The sequence below is a fragment of the Kryptolebias marmoratus genome, linkage group LG7, assembly GCF_001649575.2.
Source record: "Kryptolebias marmoratus isolate JLee-2015 linkage group LG7, ASM164957v2, whole genome shotgun sequence".
NCBI lineage: Eukaryota > Metazoa > Chordata > Actinopteri > Cyprinodontiformes > Rivulidae > Kryptolebias > Kryptolebias marmoratus.
Genome location: NC_051436.1, coordinates 24,189,834 through 24,213,807, shown reverse-complemented (window position 1 = coordinate 24,213,807; position 23,974 = coordinate 24,189,834). Strand labels below are relative to the sequence as shown.

The window sequence follows — 23,974 nt, the reverse complement described above, 5'->3', positions numbered from 1 at the left end:
TTACATTTAATACACAACATCATTCTCAGATATTGAGATTTTATCTGATCAGTTCCATCTGTTTTGAGCTCGTTTCAGAATGAGCAGTTTTAGGGCTACGTCACTATTATGCAAATAAGCTGTTGTTGGCCAGGCCCCCTCCCCCCCCACACACTCAGTGTCTTCCCTCAAAACATAAAAACTCACTGAAAGATTAAACGCTGTGGATCTGACTCACATTTATATCATTATTAATTCACAAAAATAAAACAATTAAGAATAAAATAGGGCCAAGATCAGCCTGGCCAGCAGCAGCAGGGTCCTCCTCCTCCTCCATCAGGGGGTTCGTAGCCTCTGATGGCTCAGCAGTTTGCCCTGCCACAGCCCCCACTCATGGGCTTCATGGGGCAACCTCAATACCCGTTTTTCTCTCCCCCACCGCCTCCTTCTGGCCCATAGCCGTCCCAGAAGTAACGGTGGATGGGGACCGAGTTAACCTGCAAGGCTTTGTGTGTCTGACTGTTTTTACTGAGTCTAAACGGCGTTACATCTGTGGAGGTCTTATTAGCGGTTCGAACCCAACTGGTAGGAACCGGGACACCGGCAATCAGCAGGCCCAAACCCGAAAAGTATCTGGACAGCCGCCTGGTAAAGATCAGTTTTATTTTATTTTTTCTAACTTTTCTTCTCTTTTATTAACATAGTTCTAATGTTAGTTTTAGACAAACCTGCTGTGAATTTAACAGAGACGTGTTTCTGGGACTGCTGAGCTGTTCAAACTACAACTTTCTTTGGTAATATTGCAGGAACATTGCCATCAAAAATAAAATGAATCCACGCAGCTCTGTGCTCCCTTACTGGGAGAACATACACACATTCTATATTGCAGTCGACAACAGAACATTTTCCTTTTCCAGCAGAAATTGTTCAGCGGTAAAACCAGCAGAACTAACGTGATGATCGTCTTGTAACGAAGTGGGTGGAGCTCCACTTGGGTTGTTAGGTGAGGGGCTGGGCTCAGCTTGGGGTTGCTAGGGAACGATAGACTCAATATGTACTCTCTGAGTAATACATTGTTCTGGAAATTACATGATCACTTGCCTGTCATGCTTATGGGCAATAAATAGTGATTCAGCTACCAAGTAATGAAGTCATTATGGTTACCTTTGTTTTTTGTACTATAATCGCAGACCAAATAAATCTAATTTAAATTTAGAGAAAAATATAACTTTACTAAAATAAAAAAACACTTAGCTTGTAAGCTAACAATGCCATACTGGAGGTTCATGTTCATCAGAAAATCTGCTTTATGATGAAAAACCAAAGCAGAAAAATGTAACATTGTTGATTAAAAGTTTTCTCTGGATCCTTACACATGCATGCTTATCAGACAAATCAAATTTCCCTCAAGTTTAATTTATTCTCTTCATTTGACCTCAGTAATATCTAACCCTAACTCTTTGCAGCAGGAGTTAGTGTTTGCTTAAGTAATTTGTCAGGGAAGTTGTAGTTGGTTAGTGGGTTTTAGTGTACTAATGTGCTGGCTCAAATCATGACACACACTCTGCTTGAAATCATACCTGTAAATATGATGTTTAAAAAGAATATTAAAATCAGTAACAAATATGGCTTTTTAAGTGATTTTAAATCATTGTGATGGAGTGCCATGTCTGTCTGGAGGTATAATAAGTCCAATTTTCCAGGGACACCCACACTGCTAGATTTTGAGTGTTCCCTTAGCCCCTTATTTAAAAGTGGTTAAATCACAGTAAACACAGTATGGGTATGCGTAACCATAGGAGAAAGGGTAGGAGTACCATTAGGGAAATGAGATTCAAGATAAATGTCCCTTTTCTTATTTATTTTTTTTTAGATTTTAGATGTAATCTGGCCTGTCTGTATCTTATTTCTGATACTATGACTATTTGTATAGTTTGCTACATTTAGCTTGACCAAAAAGTTATACTAATCTTTACTAACAAACAAGCAAACTTGGTTTTGTTTCCTTTAACACAGCATTCCATGTCTACTGGCAGCGGAAAAGCTGGATCACTAGGATGCATCACCTCACAGCTTTAATCTGAGCTGACCCTCCCTGCCTTCATCCCAGTGGTGAGGCCTATCTTTCCACTATTCCTGCACCAATAGACCTAGTTTTTGCTGTACTTTATGTGTGACAGTATCAGGTTACATGGCTGAACTGGATGACTTGTTGTGATTGTGCTGAGGCTGGCACATTTAATTGTAAAGGACTGGGTTGAGTGAGGGGTGCAAGGGAATTTTCCCAACATGCAGAAAGTGAATGCTCTTCTGAAACACAGTACTCACTGTATTCAGTTTACAGCTGACCTGTTTACTAACTATATTAGCAGACAATTAAAAAGGGTACAATAAAAGAGTAGGTAGAGGTAATATGATTAGTCATTGTCTGTATCAGAAATATTTTATTTGATCCATCTTTCTTTTAAATGTTAAACATTAACTGTTTTGTACATTTTAGTCAATTATCTAACTTCAAATTATCATGTTTTTCTATAATTTCAATCATGTAAATAATTGATTTATTACCCATAATTCAACAGATCTAGAAAGCATGTCAAAGCTACAATATACCAAATACATAATATTCAGTGATGTTTACTTGTTGATATATTGTGCTTCAAAATCTCAGCAGTTAAAAAGGCTGAGAAAAGGATCAGATGTAAATTACCCACACACACAGCCAGGTAAAGCAGAGTGCTGTCACTGAGCAACAGAGAGAGCATCAGCAGGTCTGCTGTTGTTTCTGTAAAAAAATAATGCATTCAAAAATAATTATATTATTTTAGCATTAAAATGGTTAAAAGCCATTTAGGTTGCATTTTTAAACAGACAATATAAGAGACAAAAAGGCCTATATACAATGATTAGTGACAGCACAGAGCTCATTGTCAGAGCAAAGAGTAAGATTTTAACCTGTTAAAAGCAATCAGCCATTCTTTACACAGCTTCACTGTGTATTTAACAGTGCTATATTTAATTAGGTGATTACAATGCAACATAACTCACCTTTTCAATGTCTTGCATATAATCTAATTTTATTAAAATTGAGAAATAAACATTTATATTGAGAAGAATTTTGATAAACAGTTCATTAAAACCTTCAGCGAAAAAAAAGCCTTAGATGATCATCTTTAATCAGCCAGCAGCTGTGCAGACTTTGTGTTTTACCCCAAGCCGACTACTCTGATTCTTTTGTGTAGCCTTGTCAGTTTAGTGGAAGGTTGGACACCTTAGGCGGACGGATTGTGTTTAGACTATCAAGCTTATGTGGATAAAAGGGGCCCAGACCACCTCTGAAGGGGGTTTGAGTAAAAACATTTTAGGCAGTTCAGATTTGTATGTGGCACCATTTGATTGCAAAAGACAGAATATAGCAACAAATCTGAACAGCCTCTAAGTGGCCTGACTGGCATCCTATTGGGTGTACACCAACTCTCTCCCAGTGACCACTGGAGATAAACACCACCTCCCCACAACCTTGAACAGGAACAAGCGGGTAAAGAAAATGAATGGGCTTATGTGTTCCCATCTCCCTCCTCCTTTTAAAAGTTGTTTTATAACACCATCTTCATTCATGTGTGACTTTCAAATTGTTTTTCCATCTGTCTGCATTTAGAAGGTTTTTCACAATGAGCAAAAAGATTGGTACTTTTTGGCTCTAGGATTCTCATGAGTTACATATCGTTTGTAACAGTTGGATGACCACTTACCTTTCTGAAGTACTCTGACAAAGTTTTGTGGTTTGTCTTGTGATCCCTTTGTCATTTTGTGGAGGTCTTTTAACCCACATGCAGAATCATAAAGCAGACACCAGAATGAAAATACAATGGTTTATTTACAATGCAGCACCGAAAATGTCTGGGAGGAGATTGGGGTTCTGCGAGCCTGGAGAGGAGACCGAGTTAATGACAGCACTCTTAAATCTGAGAATTCTTTAAACAGTGAAACTGAGAAGGTTCTCTTACGGTTTGATGGAGGACTGAGAACGCTGGAGGGGAAGCTGGAATTCTGCTGAAGAAATCACAGATGATTCCGATTTCATCAGGCTCCTGACTTAGGAGTTCAGATCCAGAGGCTGCTTGTGGTTCCTTTAGTGGAGGAGCAGGCAGGCAAGTGTCACAGAGATTGAATCTGGAGACAGAGAGGAGACAAGTAAAATTACTTGTGGGAAACAACTTGAAAAGATCATAGCGCTCAGCAGGCTAGTGACTACCAGCATTGGTTAATCATCAGGCATTGAAGGCTTCTCCAACAGCTCTTTAAATCCAGCAGCCAGCTGATGAGTAATTCTCTGCAGCTGGCAGCAGCCGGCTCCACACTCAGCAGCAAAGATCCTGATAGGAACAGGAAGTCTCACACATACACGAACACAGCAGAACCCAACACTCTTTTGTCTTTGATTTGATCTCTGGGCCTTTAAATAGCCTGTATTAGGACACATCATAGGTGCTTTGACACTGATATGTGCTCATGGTAGCTCCCTCAAGTTCCAAGGAATGTGTTTGCATGTGGAATCAAAACATTGTTGTCTTCTAAGGACTGTTTGTTTTTTGTATAAATAAATCTTTGAAAAGCCAATTTCTCTTAACTGGTGTATACTCATATCCAGTGGCTACTGGTAGTGATAATTGTAGGGTGGGCTAACGGATAAAAAATAAAATGCTACAGTTTAGATTTCAACAAGAGAAACATCAAATCTGAAATAGAGAAAACCTGCTATAAATTGACATTGTCCTACTTCAGCACAAAGACAACCTTAAAACAAACCACCACCAAAAACCAAGCTTACACAGAGCCTCTGTCAGTTGTCCAATACTTAGTTCCCCTGCATTAAAAGTTTCAACTATAACTATTTCAGATAAATTTTTTTTCCCAGTCAATCAGCTTTGAATAACACTGCACCACACTCCTTGACACAATGACTAATCACACTGTTAAAATAAAATCTAAAACATGGAATATTGGAAAGTGCATTTTTTTTAATGAAGCTTCCCTTATTTGAAGAGAATCTCACTCCAATAACTTTCTGGGATGTAAAAGGGTTAATAACCACCTTGTTAAAGATTTGTTAGCAACACTTGCTGTCAGCCAGTCCTTTCACTGAAACCAGGTCAGGCTCCAACCTCTTCACTTCCAGTTTTTCCCTCAAAGACATTAAGGAAAACGAGTGAGAAATTAAATAATCCACCTTGTTTATTAAACAAATGGGGCTGTCTAAAGACCTTTAGAAAAATTATGGGATTTTCTCAAGACTGTTTGGCAGCAGTTTTGTTGTAAATTTGACAAAATGTGATACAATATTTTTAATTTGTGTTTATTTTAACATTTTTATTGTAATCACCAGGGAGGGCTTAGCCCTACTGGCCCCCTTATGCCAGCCGTCCCTGCTCATATCTAAATCAATGAGTAGACCAAGTTGGTGTTTGGTTCAGAGGGGTGGAGGTTGTGGATGAATAATTCTATAAAGTATTCATTACTTCCATCCCTGGTTCATTTCGTGACCCAAAAAACATGTAAAATAAGTGGCGGTAGTATATCTGAGAGTGTTCCTTTCTACCATCTTTGATGGTCAAAGCCGACCTGTGCTTCATAGTCCTGAAATTCATCATTCCGTGCATTGCAGAGGATATGACAGAAGTCATTTTTAATGAGATCTGTTTGGCGGTGAATAAATGATATCTTTCATTTTCACCTGACCTTGCAAAACGTATGTTGATAAATCTGTAGTTTTATCCTCAAGTTCATCAAGAGAGTTCAGGGTTTCTCCCAGTGTATTATAAGCCTGGTGGGTTGCCAGGCTTTGCTGACACTGCCGTCAGGCTAAGCTCTGCTTGTTTATTATAAATACGTAATTTTTTGTACACCCTTTTTTTCCACCCACACCCCCAAAACCGCTACCTTTATCTACCTCACTGCGTGAGGGTATGCGTGCCAACAGTGACGCAATAACACTGTCCCTGCCCTTCGCGAAGGTCCCGTGTGGTGTCACGTCGCGTGGCGGCGCACGCCACACTCCATTTAAAATGGACGATTTTGGTGCTCTAGTGGAGCTGGTTCGCCTGTATCAGCATTTATATGATCCCTCTATGAGAGATCACAAAGATAATCAAACAGGTCAAAACTTATGGAAGGAGATTACTGCAGCCGATAAAAAGGAGTGTTTATAGAAATATTAGTCCTATGATGGACAAATCACAACTAAAGCAAATAAATCAATGAAAGGCAAACTGAATTCTTTAGACACAACAGTTCTTCCTCCGAATTAGTGCAGCCATATTTGATGTGACAACTATCTGCTGTCTTTTTTTTACCATATTTCCACTGATTATGTAGCCTACTGACCCCTATCTTTTCGGAGAATAAACCAAGTATAAACGCCTCCAGCGTGCGCTCAGGTCCGCGTGCCAGGCACGGAGCCTGGCGCGACTCTAATGAGACCTAAGGCCTTTAGCTACCTGGAGTTAGGACGTTGTCACAGAAATGAACATCGAACGAGCAGGTTTAACCAAAAATGGTTAGTTAAGCTAAAAGACTGGATATGATAAGCATGTTTTGTGCTTAGAGAAAATATTATCCTTGTTAACCAGTAAAATGATAATATTAAATTCAACATCAGATATGCTTTGTTTTGTTGTTACATGTAGTGATCCAACATGCAGCCTGTGCCACAAAAAGCACAGTACAGTACAGCATCTCTATTTTTCAGTTCTTGCATGTTTTCCTTGTTTCCCTGCTCCAACACACCTGATTCAGTGGTTAAATCACCTCTTCATGTTCAGCAGTAGCCTGTTAATCACCCAATGATTCAAATCAGGTGTGTTGGAGCAGAGAAACAAGTAAAACATGCAGGATAGTGGCCCTCGAGGACCAGGGTTGCCCACCCCTGCTGTAGATACTCAAAATAATTAGTGCGTCTGAATCCAGACCTTCCCATTTATCATTGTGGTTTTTGTTTTGTCCTTAAGCCTTTTTGCTAAGCAACAGCCCTTAAATAAAGCCTAACCATGGTTAAAGCAAAACAACGGTTATTATTAACAATAAAGATTGTCTAAACACATCAAACACTTAGGGTGTCCCCTATTTAAATGTTAAATGAAGTGCAGACAATCTATAAAACATCAAACATCAGACAAAGTTTTGTCATAAATATGAAACAGTTAAACAAATCACAGCAGTTCAGGTCAAACTGACAGCAGCAGATAGGCCTTTAAAAAGTTGAAAGAATGAGAATAAATTGTTCATAAAGACTGCCTTCCAGGTCTTAAAATATGTTCAAATCAGGTGTAATATGTTTATTATGATAAGAACTTTGTAATTTATCATCAGGCCGCCATATATTTTTGAGTACTCCAAAACAAATAACAATAAAACAATGACGTAAGACAGCAAAAATAAGACTAACACTAACATTTTAGGGAATATTTTTGTGGAATGACTATTTAGTAATTACTTTGAATGAGAATTTATCAAGATAAAATACAGCAACAAGTAATACTGTAATAAACTAAGATGAATAATCTAAACCTTGCATGGACCATATAGGTAGCGAATGGATAAAATGCATTCTTTCAAGAAACTGCTAAGCTCATAATAAAATATAGATGGTCTTATATATGTAGTATATATATATTAACATACTTATATATTACATAACAGTGTGTCACATATTTTAGTTATGAAATTATGCATTACCAGCTAGTTTTCACAATTAAATAAATTAAACTTCATATCTCCTGCAATATATATAATCAAACTGTCATTACATACGATCAGCATTTGTCATTTCCAGTAGTTATTGTTCAAAGCTAATTAGCTGTGATTATGTAGTTTATTCTGTGGAGCAGCATGGGAGGGGTGAAAGGTTGCATTGCAGATTAAGACGGACTAATCCTGGTGAGGACAGTGACCAAGGTCTGTGCAAGTCTGCACTTGAGCTTATAGTGAAGTCTACCTGATTGAATAGAAGAAGCCATTGAATTATTAGCTGATCATAGCTCAACCATCTGAAGGGATGAAGAGTTGAACAGCTTGTCACTGCATTTAGTTGAGAAGAGCTAACAGAACTAACTGATTTTCCCCTCTCTTCTGAAATGCTTGGGCGCTTTAACCAGACTAGTGGGAGTTGGAGGTGAGGGTTTGTTACAACCTCTCTGCACGTCTTTACAAACAGGATCCAATCAGCTTTGGATCAGGGGAATAAAGTCTTATCTTATTACAACTGTAATTACCCTCTCAGTGATCAAAACATTCAGTGGAGGAAATGAACAGTGGTGGGCCGTCAGGGCCAGCAAGGCCTTATCTGCTGGCGTAACATAACCAGAAATCATGATCATAATTATGATAAAGGTTAATTAAATTTTTAATTTACTTTCCCTAGATATCTAAAATTATTCATATTCTCTTCATGTCATATTATGCTTCATCTCTCAGCCTCTTGTGGGTTTAACAGGAACAGGCATCACAGAGAGAGGTGGTAGCTCAAGCATCACAAGCCTTTCTAATAATGTGAGGCAAACTTAGGCTTTATGTAGGGCACATTGTACTATGTTTTGTATATTAAATATTTTTAATAACTAGTCTAGAAAGATGATTTTAAACTTTGTTTTGTTATGAGAAAAGTTAGTCCCTCAACATTAATTCAGATTTTGTCCTGTTTATAGCTCAGTTTTGGGGAGTTTTAAACCCAGAGGCTGTGGCCTGCCATCTATAACATGTTTCAGAGAAATATATTTATATTTGTTTAAAATATAAATATGTTATATCACCTTGTTCCTTTTTGCACTTTTTGCATTTTCTCTTTTTTTGTCAGGATTAAGGTATGGCAGTGAATGAGCTTTGGAGCTGCTGCTGTAATTTGTTTCAAGAAAGTGATGTTTTCATTTATATTGCTAAGCTAACTTTCTCGTGACTTTACGTTTTTATTTAAAGTAATGGTTTAGGTCTTTTGACGTGAGATTCTGTGGACACTTTATGAACAATTAATAACTTACTTGTTATAAACACCGAGCTCTTTGAACAACCCTAGTTTAGAAAAATAGAAATAATTTTTGACCGGATTGACAAGCTAACAGCTAGCTTGTTGGAAACATTTGCAGATAACAGCTTTTGACAAGTGTTGTGGGAAAAAATCAATTTCCAGGCACTGTTAGATGAAAACACTCAAACAGGTTAATTTATGTATGGTGCAAGACATACAGAGAGCCTTAAAGACAATTAAGAATTAACATCAGAGTCCCAGGTCTGAACGGGAAGCTCCGAATCAAAGCTCTACCTCCAGAGTCCACACAGGAGCTTGTATCTAAGATATTGGAATGTTGGAAGGTGAGGAGGTGTGAAGGGAAGTAAGGTCAATGTGGTTCCCGTGAAGAGAAACAGGGTTGGTCATTTGGTGAAAACCTCATAGGCTGTGGAAATCAGACAGAACATAGTCATAACTTGGAATTCAGAGATAACATAGTCAGGCGTTATCTCATAAAAACCCTTCCCACCACACAAGTAGTTCATGCATTTGTAATTTTTCACTGGTACATTCTTAATGAATTTTATTTAATCACAAATTTTTTATCTGAACCAACCTTTTAGAGGAAGGTATTTCAGTCCTGCTCTCTGAACTCTAACATGTTGTCTAAAGCATAGGTGACAAAGCTTCTTGAGGCTTATGTTGAAGTTTGAACATTTTCATTGAGATGGCTGTGCTTTTCCTCCCATCTTTTCAAACTTTTCTTCTCTCTCTGCCTCCTTCTTCTTGTCTCTTTTATACTATTTTCAGAGGCACTGCAAGTTCCACTTTAGAGCAGAAGAGCAGATTTCCCAATGTGTTGTCATGACAGCACTCCCATGGCTCCACGACACACTGGCTGCTCTTCATTTCTTCTTGTATTGTCTTTGAAATTTAGTCCTTTTGTTTTATTTGGCTCCTAAAGTCTTTTTTTTATTTAAGGATTGTGTAATCTACACTTATACATTTTGAATTATGACTGTTTCTAGTTGTAATAAAAATTAATAATAATAATAATAATCAATTTAATTTATAATGCACTTTTCATTAATAAAAATCTGAAAGTGCTATTAAAATTATAAATTAAATATTGTCTGAAATTACAATCACTACAAATCCTCTTCATATTGTTATCTCTGCCAATGAGGGTATGTTTTTGGTAGTTTTGGTTGGTTTGTCTATCAATCTGTCATGTAATTTTCTGTTTGTTAGCAAGATTACTTAAAAAGTAATGAACAGATTTTGATGAAATTTTAAGAAAACATTGTGGTTGGAACAAAAAAAGAAATTAAATTTTGGTGGTGATCCAGATCCTACAATTTTTCAATGACCCTATAGCCTTGGTGGAGGTTTGTGCTCTCTGAGGGGTTCTTGTTCAGCATTAAGTGTTAACAAACTGTTCAGTCTTTCTTGTCTTCAGCCTGGAGGGTGAAAGCCTTACCTTTTTTAAAACTAATTTCATTATGACCATGTAGTACAAAAATCTTATACTAAGCAGACAGTTAATTTGAGAAAACAGCTGTTTTATTCTTCAAGATGATTCATAACTTTATTTAACAAACAACTAGTATGTTCTCTTGCAAAAAATATAAAAATAAAAAGTGTCCGCAAATCACTGGTTTCTGTTTGTCAAACATCAACATATTATTGTGTATTATCTTTTTAATTATTTTTAGAAGACAGTATCTATATTTGCTTAAGGAACTGAAAACCTTTTTATTTGCTCAAAAAAGCTTTGTTTTTTGTTTTTCTTCAGACATTCATTTTCATTGACTAGCTTCTCCACATTACCCCTCTTTATTAAAGCTTTGCTTATTACAAAGCTTTTTCAAGTTAAGTGATGACTCTGTTGTACATAATCCATTATAAAAACTCCAAATTTACTGGAAAATTAGTGTTTTACCTTTTAGTGCCTTGTCTTGTTGGTGTTGCACACTAGCCTTGTGTTGTTTTGCCCTGCAGCTCACCCGTATTCACTCATGTGAGGATGGGTCAAAGGCAGTCAGTTATGTTTATGGATACACCAATTTTATGACTGAGAAGAAACCACACACTCTCAGATTTACACAGAAGTGGGGAAAAGCCACTTGGTGTTTGAGTCAGAGTGTAAGACATTCATCATTACTGATCTATTAATAAAACCAAGTATGAATAAAAGGAAGGTGTGGAGAAAGAACATGTGCAGGAGGGTGCAAAAAGAGTAACTGGGGAAGGATACGACAAACAAAATAAATTAAATTAAGTTCAAAAATACTTTTTTAATCCAAAATGGAAATTAAACATTGTTGTAGCTCATAACCCTGGTTCTGTTAAAGAGTTGTTATAGATGCTGATGGCTGTGGGCAGGAAGGATCTCTTGTAGCAGTCTGTCCCGATGTGTCCTTGAAGAGCCTCACCAGGTAAGCCGCACTGGCCTCCTGCAGAGCCATGACATCCCTTCCGGATGAGCATGGTCCTGTGAGCCATGGTAGAGCCGGGCAGGGTACAGTGGCTCTCCCTGTACCCTGCCAGGTACAGTGAAGCAGCCTCACTGTAGCGGTGAGGCTGCTTCACTCTGTCAGTGGCCGGGGCATTCTTGCGGGCAGCTTTGGTGGAGAGCTGCTTCCTGGGAGCTTTACCTTCAGTGGATTTACAGGTGGTATGCTTGGTTCTGGCAATAACTGGACTTCAGTGGTTCTTCACATTTAACACTGAAGAGTGAAAGATGTTAATCAGCTGCTCCCAGTTATAAAAACCACCTTGTTGTTATGATTACACATCATAACAAATGTCCAAACATAAAAAAGTTTTGGTAAAAAAAAAATCTTTCCACCTGCACAGCATCTAATTCCAGAGGAAAGGATCATCCAAAAAAGGGGGTTTGCATTTGGAAAAAGAGAAATTAAAGTTTTCAAACACAATATCTCAAAATGAGTGTAACAGAGTTACTCCAACATGCAGCCACCTTAAGCAGTACAATTCTAGAAGCATAAATAGATAAGTAAGATAAATAGATAAATAAGAATAAAATAAATAAATGAATAAAAAACAAATAAATATAAAAATAATAAATAGATAAATAAGAGGGGAAGAGCAACCATTTAGGTTACGAAGTTCCGGCCTGTCTGTGGTGGTGACTTGGCAGAGATGGCGCCAATGTGCATGGTGGGCTGTCTCTCTTGGGCCCTCAGTTTGCTATTTGCTGTTATTATTATACTAGTTTTATATTGTCCTAATGGCTGCCCCAACTTGGTTATGATCACCAAATGATTTTGAGTCATCAGACAGTTCTAATATGAGTAAACAGCCAGGGAGCCTTCCTTCACTACTTGTGGACAAACCAGACTGCCTACACCGCCAACTGCTCTCATGGTAATATGTAAAGACACATTTTGGTATGCATCATGGCTTTCCTGAAATCTTCAGGTCTCCTCATTCACAGCCTGTTTTAGATCAGTATCTCCTGAATGCTCTGTTGTTTTTCATCAGCTTGTGTCCTTTTTGGTTTTAAAATAAGTAGTTTTTTTAAGGCCTTCTAATTTCCCACAAGATATCCTCCTCTCTAATCTTTTTAAGGAAACTCTTCACACCTCTGTCCTAGTATTTTACCCTTATTAAACACTTCTTTGTCTTCGGGCTGTGTGCCAGCTCCTTTCAAACAGGCTGTTGTGCAGCCAAATTATCTTGATTATTATGTTCTTTCTAACTATAGAGCAATATCTAAATTACCTTTCATGTTCAAAATTTTAGAAAAGACTGTTCTTAACCGACTTCTTACCGTTTTAGATGTTCATGGTGTTTGTGCAGAAATCCCATCATAGCACTGAGACAGCATTTTTAAGAATTTTAAGCTGTCCTAAAGCCCTAAAAAGAGAGAGAGAGACAAAGACAGGTAGACAAGCCCTTATTCCTTTGGGTCAATTTGACCCAAAAGCCACGGGAGGGTTAATGATCTTTTTTTTTAACTGTTGACTTAGGTTGCTTTGTTGTTTTAGTTATTTTAGATTTAACTGTTGCCTGTGGTACAGTCAATCACAGTAATATTTTATTAAGAGTTGAATATGTTGATGCTCTTAAAGACTGAGTTCTATCATGGTTTAAATCTTATTCCTCAGATAGGTCTTTTTCTGTATCTGTGAGGAAATACTCCTTATGTAATACACCTATTTTATGTTGTGTACCTCAAGGGTTCATTTTGGGTGCTATTCTGTTTTCTTTATATATTCTGCCTTTGGGATCAATATTCAGAAAATATAACATTTTCTTTCCTATACTAACATCCATTTTTTCCCTTTTAAACTGGATGTCTCTGCCTTACTACAGCCTTTGTTTAACTGTCAAAAGATGTCAAAGAGTGGTTAATACAGAATTGTTTGACCCTGAATGAAAACCAGGGGAGATCGAGCTTTTGTAGTGGCAGTCCCCGGGGTCTGGAATAACCTGCCCCTTAACAACTTTAGTCTTTTAAAGCTCATCTGAAAACTTACTTTTTTACGTTGGCTTTTAATTCAAATCAAGATGAAGTTCCATCAAATCTTTTACGTTGTGGTGTTTTCTTGTTTTAGTTTGGTTTTTGCCTATTTTATGGTACTTGTTGGTTTTTGTGTGTGATGTTTTATTTTATTTTCCTTTCTTTTGTGATCAAATATTTTTATTGTGCATCTTCAGAAGTATGAAGAATAGAACATATCAACAATGTAAAGAGTGTTACAAGACAACTTAAACATAAATTATAGGCCTGAATTTAATTCATCGATGTTTTTTCCTGTTTGTTTTAACTGGTTTGTATAGCACTTTTGTCAATCTTGCTGTTTTTAATCGAGGTAAATAAATAAAATTGACATTGATGAAGAACGATGATGAAGAAGAATAGGATATATGTATTATTAAACAGAAAGGGTGCTGTAAATAGATTATTTACAGCACTTGGATGAATAAAGTTTATATTGGCCATTTACACACATTTACACTGAAAGAGAAGCTAGATCACATTTCAAGACAAGCCAGAACAATGTGTGTGTGTACATGTGTGTGTGTGTGTGTGTGTGTGTGTGTGTGTGTGTGTGTGTGTGTGTGTGTGTGTGTGTGTGTAGGTAGGTAGGTAGGTAGGTACATTTATTTATATAGCATTTTTCAGCACAAGGCAACTCAAAGTGCTGTGTGTGTGTGGAATATGAGTTGTCGATGACTTTCAGCTAAGGATAGTCTGATTGGCCACTTTAGCAATTGGCTATGCCTGTATATACTAAATTTTAATAATAATTAACAATTAGGAAACTGAAGAAGCAGCAGCTGCTACAGCCATCTTACGTTAGCCCACAATTTAGTTTTTATAATCAAGTATGCTTTTTTAAAAGATTATTTTTAAGTTTCCGAGTTTTTTTAAGGCATGTTAAATATATGTTTGTTTAAGTTAAAAAACTATTGTTATATTTTAATAAATGAAAAATACAGATAGACCAAAATATTTTTGAAACTGGTGTGGTATATCAGACATCAGCTGCCCTGATTTTTAAAGCTTGGCATTGGCCATAGAATGTCTCGTATTGGTTGATATCTTGTTTCAGTTAGTACCACACCAAATTGTCACTCAATATCAGCCTGTTGATGTAAGACGTTACTGGTCGACCTCTTCCTCTTTGACCTTGATAAAACACAATTGACACATTCCTTCATGGCTCTGTAACAGAGACCAGTAAAATGAAGCTGTCAGATTTTGACCACTTCTGATACTGGTTGGAGCTCTCTGCAAAGTTCTTTATTTGTCACTCTTTCCTGCTATTTGACACTGAGCTCATGTTAAAGTAAATGGTAAAGGGACTGTACTTATATAGTGCCTTTCTAGCCAACCAGGCTACTCAAAATGTATTACAACATAATCTCTGCCCTCATTTACCCATACACTCACACATTCATATAGCACTCTACTAAATCTCTAAAATTATAATCTGAAAAAAATCATTCTATAGGGTCTAATCATTGCTTTAGATCACATTCATACACTGATGGGACACACATCAAAGGCAATGAGGGGTTCAGTGTCTTATCAAGTTTGACAATTGCTGAGCTGCCACTTCCAGGTGACTTAAAAAGATTTGTGCATAAGACACTGTGTTTGACAGCAGAAAAAGGTCATCTGCACATCAGTGTCGGTGATGAAGTTCTGTGGATGGCATTGTCTCCTGACAGTTGCTTTGTAGAGCATTGTTTTGTTTAGGTCTCTTTTTTTAAAATAAAAGTCATCAGACATGACCAAACAGATGCTTTGGTCAACTGGCCAAGAGCTTTGTATTTTGTTAGTGTTTGAGAGAGTTGCATTATAATCTGTCCAGTTATTCATATGATTTTTTTTTGCTAACAGACATACAGGTTTCCCTCAGTGTACTATATGCCTGGCGTGCCACCAGGCTAAGCTCCGCTTGTTTATTATAAATACGTTTTTTTTCGCCCACACCCCCAAAATCGCTACCTTTATCTACCTCACCATGCGAGAGTGTGCACACCAACAGTGACGCAATCGCGCTGTCCCCGCACCTGCGCGAAGGGTCCGCGCTGTGTCACGTTGTGCACCTTCTAGTAACTTGGCGCGGACCGCGTGTGCTGTGCTCTGTTCATAATGGACGATTTTGCTGCTCTAGCGGAACTGGTTCACCGTCGGAGCTACAGCAATAAACATCGAACGAGCGGGTTTGACCAACAATGGTTAGTTGAGCTAAAATTCAGCGGGTGGCTTTACAAGACCGACTGTGGTAAGCATGTTTTGTACTTAGTGAAAATATTATCCACGTTTACCAGTAGAATGATGCTATTAAATTCAGCATTAGATATGTTTCATTTTGTTGTTCCATGTAGTGATCCAACATGCAGCCTGTGCCACAAAAAGCACACTACAGTGCAGCATCTGTCTGTTTCAGAGTTCTCTGTTGTTATTCATTGGCCTGGAAGTGAGACGTGTGTTGGTGCTTTGTTTGCACTTTTTCATTTATGTTAATTTAATTTATTTGTAAATGTGACTTAAATTAGGATTCAATTCATGTGCAAACAATTTGTGTTTATTTTAATTGTATTTTTGTTTTAAAAAGCATTTCAAAAGTGCCTTTTTGTAAAACTGTAGTTTTACAGTATATCACATAATAAATAGCCATATTTTCAACTTTCCTGTCAACTTTAATCTTTTTTTTTACTAAATCATGGTTGGCCGATGATCGGCCGGCGAACAGCCTCTTTTCTGAGGGGAAACCCTGGACATACAAACACCACAAGCTCATCATTGCCCACTTTACATGGCAGCTCTAATAACAAAAATAGCCTTATACCATTATTTTTTTTGGATAACACTCAGATTGATAAAGTACAGAAATGAAGCTTACTTAGCAGGGAAATCATGTTCTTTTTTTTTTTTAATGTTCTTTCAGTAAGGGGTGCCCTGTGCCCCATAGAGCCTTATTCTACCTATGCACCTGCGCTTTACTCTTTCTGTTTATTTTTTTTCACTGTGTGTCTTCCCTGTCTTCTTTACAGCCTTGTGGCCTCTGTGACCACAGTTTTGGCTCATTAGCACTATTTAGAAAATTCTTTCTGGCTCATGTGGCTATTGGCTCATAGCAGCTACATTGACATTAGACAGCTTGATGAGTGACTGCACCCCATGGCAGACATGACAGATCCATTTTCCTCATGACTCGCAGCGGAACATAAACTCATTTAGCCCCAGCTCTTGACTTCCTTTTTTATTTGTCAGAAATAAAGGAATAGTTCAAGTCTTTTGAAATGGGGTTCTTTAGAACAGTTATGAACAGTTAACATCTTACCTGGTGTTGATAGTTATTTGAACAACCTCATTTTGAAGAAATTGTTTATTTCTGACTGGACTGATAAGGTAACAGCTACTCCAAGCCGGGCTAAGACTAAATTGAATAGCTGCCATTTGGGTGCACCAGAAAATGTTCAGTCAAATGCAGACACTATTTTGTGGATGTGCTTTGATTTTCATCACTTAACAGAGTTTTTTTTTTTTTTTTTTTTTTATTTATTTATTAAGAAATTATCTGTTATAATTACTTTGCCCTTGTTTGCTGTTTCTACAGGACTAGTGCAGCATGCCACTTGTGAAGAGAAACATTGAACCCCGGCACCTGTGCCGTGGGGCGCTGCCAGATGGGGTGACCAGTGAACTAGAGTGTGTCACCAACAGCACACTAGCTGCTATCATCAAACAGCTGGGAAGTCTGAGTGAGTATTCTATTGTTAAGGACAAGAATAATTCTCTCACTGATGTAAACACATTCAGAAATAATGAATGAGTTTAAAATGTGTTACTATTTAGAGCAGCACTTGACACTGAAATACATTAAACTTGTCTAAAATTATTTTTGAGTTCTTTAAAACAAGCAAAGTTGCTGTTGCAAAAAAAAAAAAAAAACAGCTGTATTTTAGTTAATGCTTAAGTCCCAAAGCCTATATTTCCATAGTAATGTTTAATAGCACCAGAAAAGGATTCATAATTTGTAGTTTGCTATAAATGATGGAGCTAGGGGTTAGTTTTGTTAGTTTTGTTTGTATTGATATATTATTTTTTCCCATTGAAATGTTCATGTTTAACCTAACCTACCACTCCCACTTCAAACACATCAGCCATAACATCTTGCTGTTTGTGTTTGTCCTTAGAGCATTATGAGAAAGACCCTTCCATCTAGCCATGTTCCTTGCTGGAAATTGTGCCTGAAACACATCCATTATGTCTGTATATTTGTACTGTGATAGATTCCAGTTAATATTGTCCTGCACTTTTATGATCTTGTTGTTTAATGTGACATGAGGTAGAAGTTTACTTTGTTGTCAGCCCCCACAAAGTATTTGCTCTTGTAAAGTATCTTACTTTTCCATTTAGCATCTCTACTTGTTGTGTGCAAGCTTCAGGGTTGCCAGATAGTAAAAGGTTGAACTAGTATTCTGTCGCTTTAAAACTATCATATTTCGACCAAAACTATTGTATGTTTGGAGTGAGGGTGCACTTTTTTCAGTGGTGGTGATGGTTGGGGGGGAAATGCAAGGTATGTAAAGTATGTGTTGTGATTAGTAAACCTATGCTCAGGAGGGGAGGTGTGTTGAGTGCTTTGCAGGCATTCAGACTTTCTGATGACACGTGAGTGTTTGCGTGAATAAAAAGGTTTTTAGCTGCACGAAAATGCCAAAAGTATTGTATATTTGGGCTTTCAAAAAGTTATTTATTCTATATCATATGTATCTTAAAACTTATTAATTATCATATATTTGACAACACTTGCAAGCTTCATGTGCATGCACCACATCTTGTATCCCATTTTTGGTGTGATTTTGTGGCAGCGTTACAGCACCACATATAGGCCTGGCATAGTTACTACAGCATCATTTTGGGTTGTTCTCTTTGTTTTTGTGTGAATGAAGACATTGTCTCAATAAGAATAAGGATATTTCTAGAAATGACAAATAAAAATATTTTTCTAGAAAGACTGTGCTTCCATGTAGACATTGTCTACAAGTGTAGTTGTTGAAGGAAGTTGAACGCAGACGAGGAAACTTACAACTTCTTTATGTCAGGTGTAGGGTCCTACGTCAGAGTTTGGGCTATTTCTGCAATAATAGCCTAAAAGGAATTGACTGTATTATCAGTGTGGAAGGAAACTCAAATGTCGCTCTCTCTCTGGACCTTATCAGATCAAGAGTGGTCAATTCAAAGTTCTTGTTCACCTTTTGGAGACTATCATATCAAATACGCATTTTCTGCCCTGCAATCTTTATGTTAAAGTTGTGATATTGTGCCTAATCTTTCTATTTTCAGTTGCAAGAACGATCGCTGGTCCTTATTTTAAAATTTGCAACATTCACACTTTTCACTTTTATTGTTTTTTTTATACATTTTCTGTTTTCTTTCACTCATTTGCATATCAGGTGTTATGTGAGGACAGTATTTTACTGTGATCTAGCATAGCATATTACATATGTCTTTAAGTAAAACCCAACCACTATTATAAATTCAGTAATGTAACAAAAGTTTATAAACATGTAATGTGCTTTCTTCCAGTGCTCAATAAACATGATTCATTAATTTCTAAAGCTTCAACTCCACTTGAGAACAAGTTACACTAATTACTGATCAAGTCTATTTCTTCTTTTAATTAGATTTATTTTTCTTCTATCTTTGAGGCAAAAAGGTGTAAAGATCGAATATCATTTTTGTTATTTTCCTTTTTCCTTTGTCTAAAAGCGTCAGAGTTCCCCTCCGAGTATGTGTAATGTCTATTGGTTGAATGCCCACTGAAACACCCACCTTCTTAACTGACCTTAATTTAGGAAAATTTAATGAAGTTAAGTGAAATTAGTCAGAACTCCATCGTGCGCCTCCATGAGACACAAAGACTCTTCGACATCAGCCTCACCATAAACCAGCTTCGGACATCCACCTGCCTACTGAGGACAAGCAGCCGACTATCTGGAAAACCAGAACCGGCCCGAAAGTTCTCTTCCGCCCTCTGCTAAATGAAAAGTGTCCTGTAGACACTATCTTTCGGCCACCTTTCATCAAATTGAGGCCTAAAGTTCCTAGCTGGTACCAAAAACGCAGCGGCTGAGAAAAATTATCTCTTGGCAGGATAAAATCTCTAAACTTTTTGCTGGTGTGCTTCTGGTTAAAGGCTACACGTTTTACATACAATTTATTGATGTCCCACTCCAGTTGTCTAAATCCATAGTAATAATGTAATTTCACCAACAATTAAAGTTAACTTTTCAAACCCCTTTTGCCTCAAAGTTTTAACTTCTTTGGTTTAATATGACTCTCCTATTCAACTTTTGTGCTGATTCAACCATTCATGTCAATATTGTATTACTAAATTCAAACATTCAGTAGTTTTTTATGACCTGTCATAACTTGTGATATATTTGGTTGTTCAGTAAATGTCACATAAACAGTGTAAAACTTAATTCAGTTGTACGTGTGTTTAAATATATAAAAAAATAAAAATATATAATTATGATTTTACGCCAAAGTGAAGAACGTCTTCATCATATTTCGTATACCCTCCTACACAGGTGTGATAGAAATGAACCCAGTACGGAGATAAGAAAATCTAATTATTATTATTATTACTATTTTAAAGAAACAAAAGGCTGACATGGCAGCAAAAACTAAACAACAAAAACTTGTAAACTGTGGGGCACAAGAAAAGGGCGCCACTAGAAAAACCAGACAGCACATGTAAGCAACAAGTCAAGTTAAGTGAAGTTTATTTGTATCACACATTTCAGCAACAACACAGTTCAAAGTGCTTTACATCATCCATCCATCCATCGTCTTTACCCACTTCTCCATTCCGGGTCGCAGGGAGCTGGTGCCTATCCCCAGCAGTCACTGTGCGAGAGGTGGGGGACACCCTGGACAGGTCGCAAGTCCATCGCAGGGCCACATATAGACAAACGAGAAAAACAACCATTCACAATCTCACTCACCTAGGGACAATTTTAGAGTCATCAATTAACCTAACATACATGTTTTTAGTCTGTGGGAGGAAACCGGAGTACCCAGAGTAAACCCACGTGTGCACAGGGAGAACATGCAAACTCCACCCAGAAAGGCCCCAGGCCAGGAAGCGATCTTGCAACCTTCTTGCTGGGAGGCAACAGCTCTAACCACTATTCCACTGTGCCACCCTTTACATCATTAAAACACAAAAAAATATAAAGTCATAAAAACAACATACAGTCACCGATTGAGAAGCCAGTAGCAATCATTACAGTTTGTCGAGTGCCATCATCAAAATCATCAATACACATCAAATATGTTGGTCAATGTCCCATTTATTATGATTCAAAAGCAACTCTAAAAGGTGGATTTTTAGCCTTGATTTAAAAGGAACTCAGTGTTTCAGCTGATTTGTGGTGCATACAACCTGAATGCTGCTTCTCCAGCAGGGCAGCAGTGGTTAAGGAGGTGAGGGTTTTTCCTCTAACCGAAGGGTTGTTGGTTCGAGCCCCTGCTCCATCAGACTCAGCTGTTGTGTTCTTAGGCAAGACACTTCACCTTGCCTACTGCCTACCTGTGAAGACACTATTGCAGTAATAAATGCGACTAAAGATAAACACGTGGATAAGTTTCTCTAGATTTTGTCGGGACATTAGTCCTTGAATCCTGGTAGGTATGTGACAAAGATGAACAGGTTTTAAAGGTAGATTGTGATTGGGAAGTGGACACAGGTAACTGATTACAAAGGCCCAGTCCTAATAGTTGCACTTCCACCCTCGTTCCACCCTTGTTTCCTTCAAATGCGCGTTCATGCTGAAGGGTTTGAGTGCGTAGTGTGTCACAATTCTCCAGAGTGGTCTTTAGCCCCACCCCCTTTGCGTACTACATACGTCCTTCAGCTAAGCATGCATCCAGGCGAACTTCGGCGAAGTATTTACCCATAACTCATCGCTGCATGTAACGTTTTGATTTTTTTACATTTTTTTATCTTATTGATAATAAAAAGGTTTTGAATTAAAAGGCATAAATATGGCAGTGGTGACAGATCAAGCTGCGTCTGTCACAAAAAAGCAGTTTTTAAATGTAAAGTATTAAAATAATTATTGTTTCACTCTGCTGTACATGTGTGAATACTATCAAACTTTGCTCCGTATTCAACAAGTCATAACAAAATACATTTGAACAGCCAAATATCTCCTGCAATGACTTTGGAAAGCAAAAATACCTATTTTGTACTTTCAAAATTAAACTGGCACCTTCTTTAAATGACAAAACAGCGACCGGTCCCGCCATGTTGGATGTCGCTGTTACGACGGAGAGGCGCAAGTCGATGACGTAACCTGTACTGTCCCAATTCTCCAATTTTTGCATGCTTGTAACCTGCGCACACAAACCCTTCTGTGCACTTCCACTGAGTGCACACTTCAAAGAGGGGCGTAGGGTGTAGTGCGAGTATTGGGACCGGGCCAAACTTTGGACAGGTGTAGATAGGTGTGGCAGGCAAACTAGTAAAGGACTGAGGACAGGTAAATAATGGCAGGGAACACAGAGGACACAGGGAGCCAAACAACAGCTAACATAAAACTAAACACAGGAATAACAAGAAATAAAACAGATTTACAGAAACAATAAACCTAATGCAGGATAAACTAAAAAAAATCACTAAAACAGCTCAAATCCTAACACTTTATTTAGATAAGCAAAAACCCAAAGCTAGCGAGGCAGCAACAAACTTACAAAAACACAGGAGAACACAAGGAGGCAAATAAATCAAATGAACTTGTTGTCAAGGTGGCTGTTGTGACTCTTTAAGACTTATATGCTTTCAAACATTGTTGTGTGGATTCATGCATTTTTTTTATGTTTCACTGTTAACTCATTAGAAATCTGCATATTTTGTATAAAAGCCAGGAAAATATTCAAAGCAAAGATGAACCTAAAGTGACATCCTTCAGTGGGGTAAAAAGCTTTTCAAATGTGATGAAAAGGTTTGGCTAAATTAGATTCAGTGACAGCTCACTCAGGATGAGTGGAGGCACTCTGTCTCGACTTCTTCTGTTGGGTGAATGGTGTAGACGGGCAGAAGGACATAAAGGACATTTAGAGTCAATGAGATAATGTTGAATTTATGTCATGATTTCCCACAAACGGAAAGATAATTTTAGTTTTATGTCTAAAAACTTCCCAGCAGGGGAAGCATGTCCTGTTGAGACAAATGGTGGGTGAGGGAGGAGAAAGAAGTGAATCAACCAATATTCATCTCTTTCAGAAACGCGCATGTCATACAAATAAAAAATCATCAAATCTTTACAGTCAGCCAGTAATTTCCTTTTTTTCAATTTTGTTCCAGATTCAAATTTTTGATGATTAAGTAAGGTTGTGCAGTTTTGATTTAACACAAAGAGATACAGCAGAATATAATGCAATAAAATATAAGTGGTCCTTTAAAAAAAAAATTGCAAAACTCTTATAAAACCTTACTTAAAATTAACAAACAATACACAAAAAGGATGCCTAGTGCAAAATTAATCATTCTTCCAAAAAATTTAAATGTTTACCACTTTCAGTAACTCAACAGTGAGCAACATTTTTATCCATCTATTATCTTCCGCTTATCTGGGGTTGGGTCGAGGGGGCAGCAGCCTAAACAGATAGGCCCAGACATCCCTCTCCCCAGCCACTTGGGCCAGCTCCTCCGGGGGAATCCCAAGGTGTTCCCAGGCCAGCCAAGAAACATAGTCCCTCCATCGTGTCCTGGGTCTTCTTCTGGTTCCTCTCCAGGTGGGACGTGCCATGAACGCCTCACCAGGGAGTCGTCCACCTCAACTGGCTCCTCTCAATGTGGAAAAGCATTTGCTCTACTCTGAGCCCCTCCCAGATGTACAAGCTTCTCACCCTATTTCTAAGGTAGAGCCCACAAACCCTGCATAGAAAACTCATTTCGTTTTTTTGGATCTCTACCTTTTTTGGATTTCGTTCTTTCGGTCACTACCCAATCTCGTGACCATAGGTGAGGGTAGGAATGTAGATCGACTGGCAAATCTAGAGCTTCGCTTTTTGACTCAGCTTTCTTTTCACCACGACAGATCGGTACAATGCTCAGATCACTGCAGACGCACCAATCTCCTGCTCCATTTTTCTCTCGTTCGTGAACAAGACCCCAAGATAATTTAACTCCTCCACTTAGGGCATGACCTTTTCCCTGACCCGGAGAAGGCACTCTAACTTTTTCTGGCTCAAGAGCATGGTCTCGGATTTGGAGGCATTGATCCTCATCCTGGCTGCTTCGCACTTGGCTGAAAACTGCTTCAGTTTGCTACTGTTGACAGGCTCACAAACCCTCCTGTGACGTTACCACCTGAACTTCAATCTAATGCCGCCTGCAACAAGTTTTCCAGTTTCTTTTCAGAGAAAATTCAAAAAATCAGAGGATTAATCTGCACATCCACTCCAAAGCCAGTACCAATGCTATGCCC

At 37.9% G+C, this 23,974-nt stretch overlaps 1 protein-coding gene and 1 long non-coding RNA gene across 5 annotated transcripts in view; one reads left to right on the top strand and one right to left on the bottom strand.

Annotated features, from left to right (window-relative positions):
• Positions 1–23,974, top strand: part of LOC108246483 (wiskott-Aldrich syndrome protein family member 3-like) — a 64,381-nt gene that overhangs the window by 7,785 nt on the left and 32,622 nt on the right. For 3 of the 4 annotated variants that reach the window (XM_017434055.2, XM_017434056.2, XM_017434052.2), the window contains exon 2: positions 17,086–17,230. In XM_017434055.2, coding sequence (XP_017289544.1) covers positions 17,098–17,230 — 133 coding nt within the window. In that variant the 5' untranslated portion in view covers positions 17,086–17,097. Of the gene's footprint in view, positions 1–1,995; positions 2,092–17,085; positions 17,231–23,974 lie in introns of all 4 variants that reach the window. The other variant, XM_017434053.2, reaches the window with a different exon arrangement.
• Positions 3,838–4,243, bottom strand: LOC112451275. Its single transcript, XR_003040061.1, has 2 exons — positions 3,987–4,243; positions 3,838–3,906 (listed from the first exon to the last, which is right to left on the bottom strand). It is a non-coding gene; the product is annotated as an uncharacterized LOC112451275 (long non-coding RNA).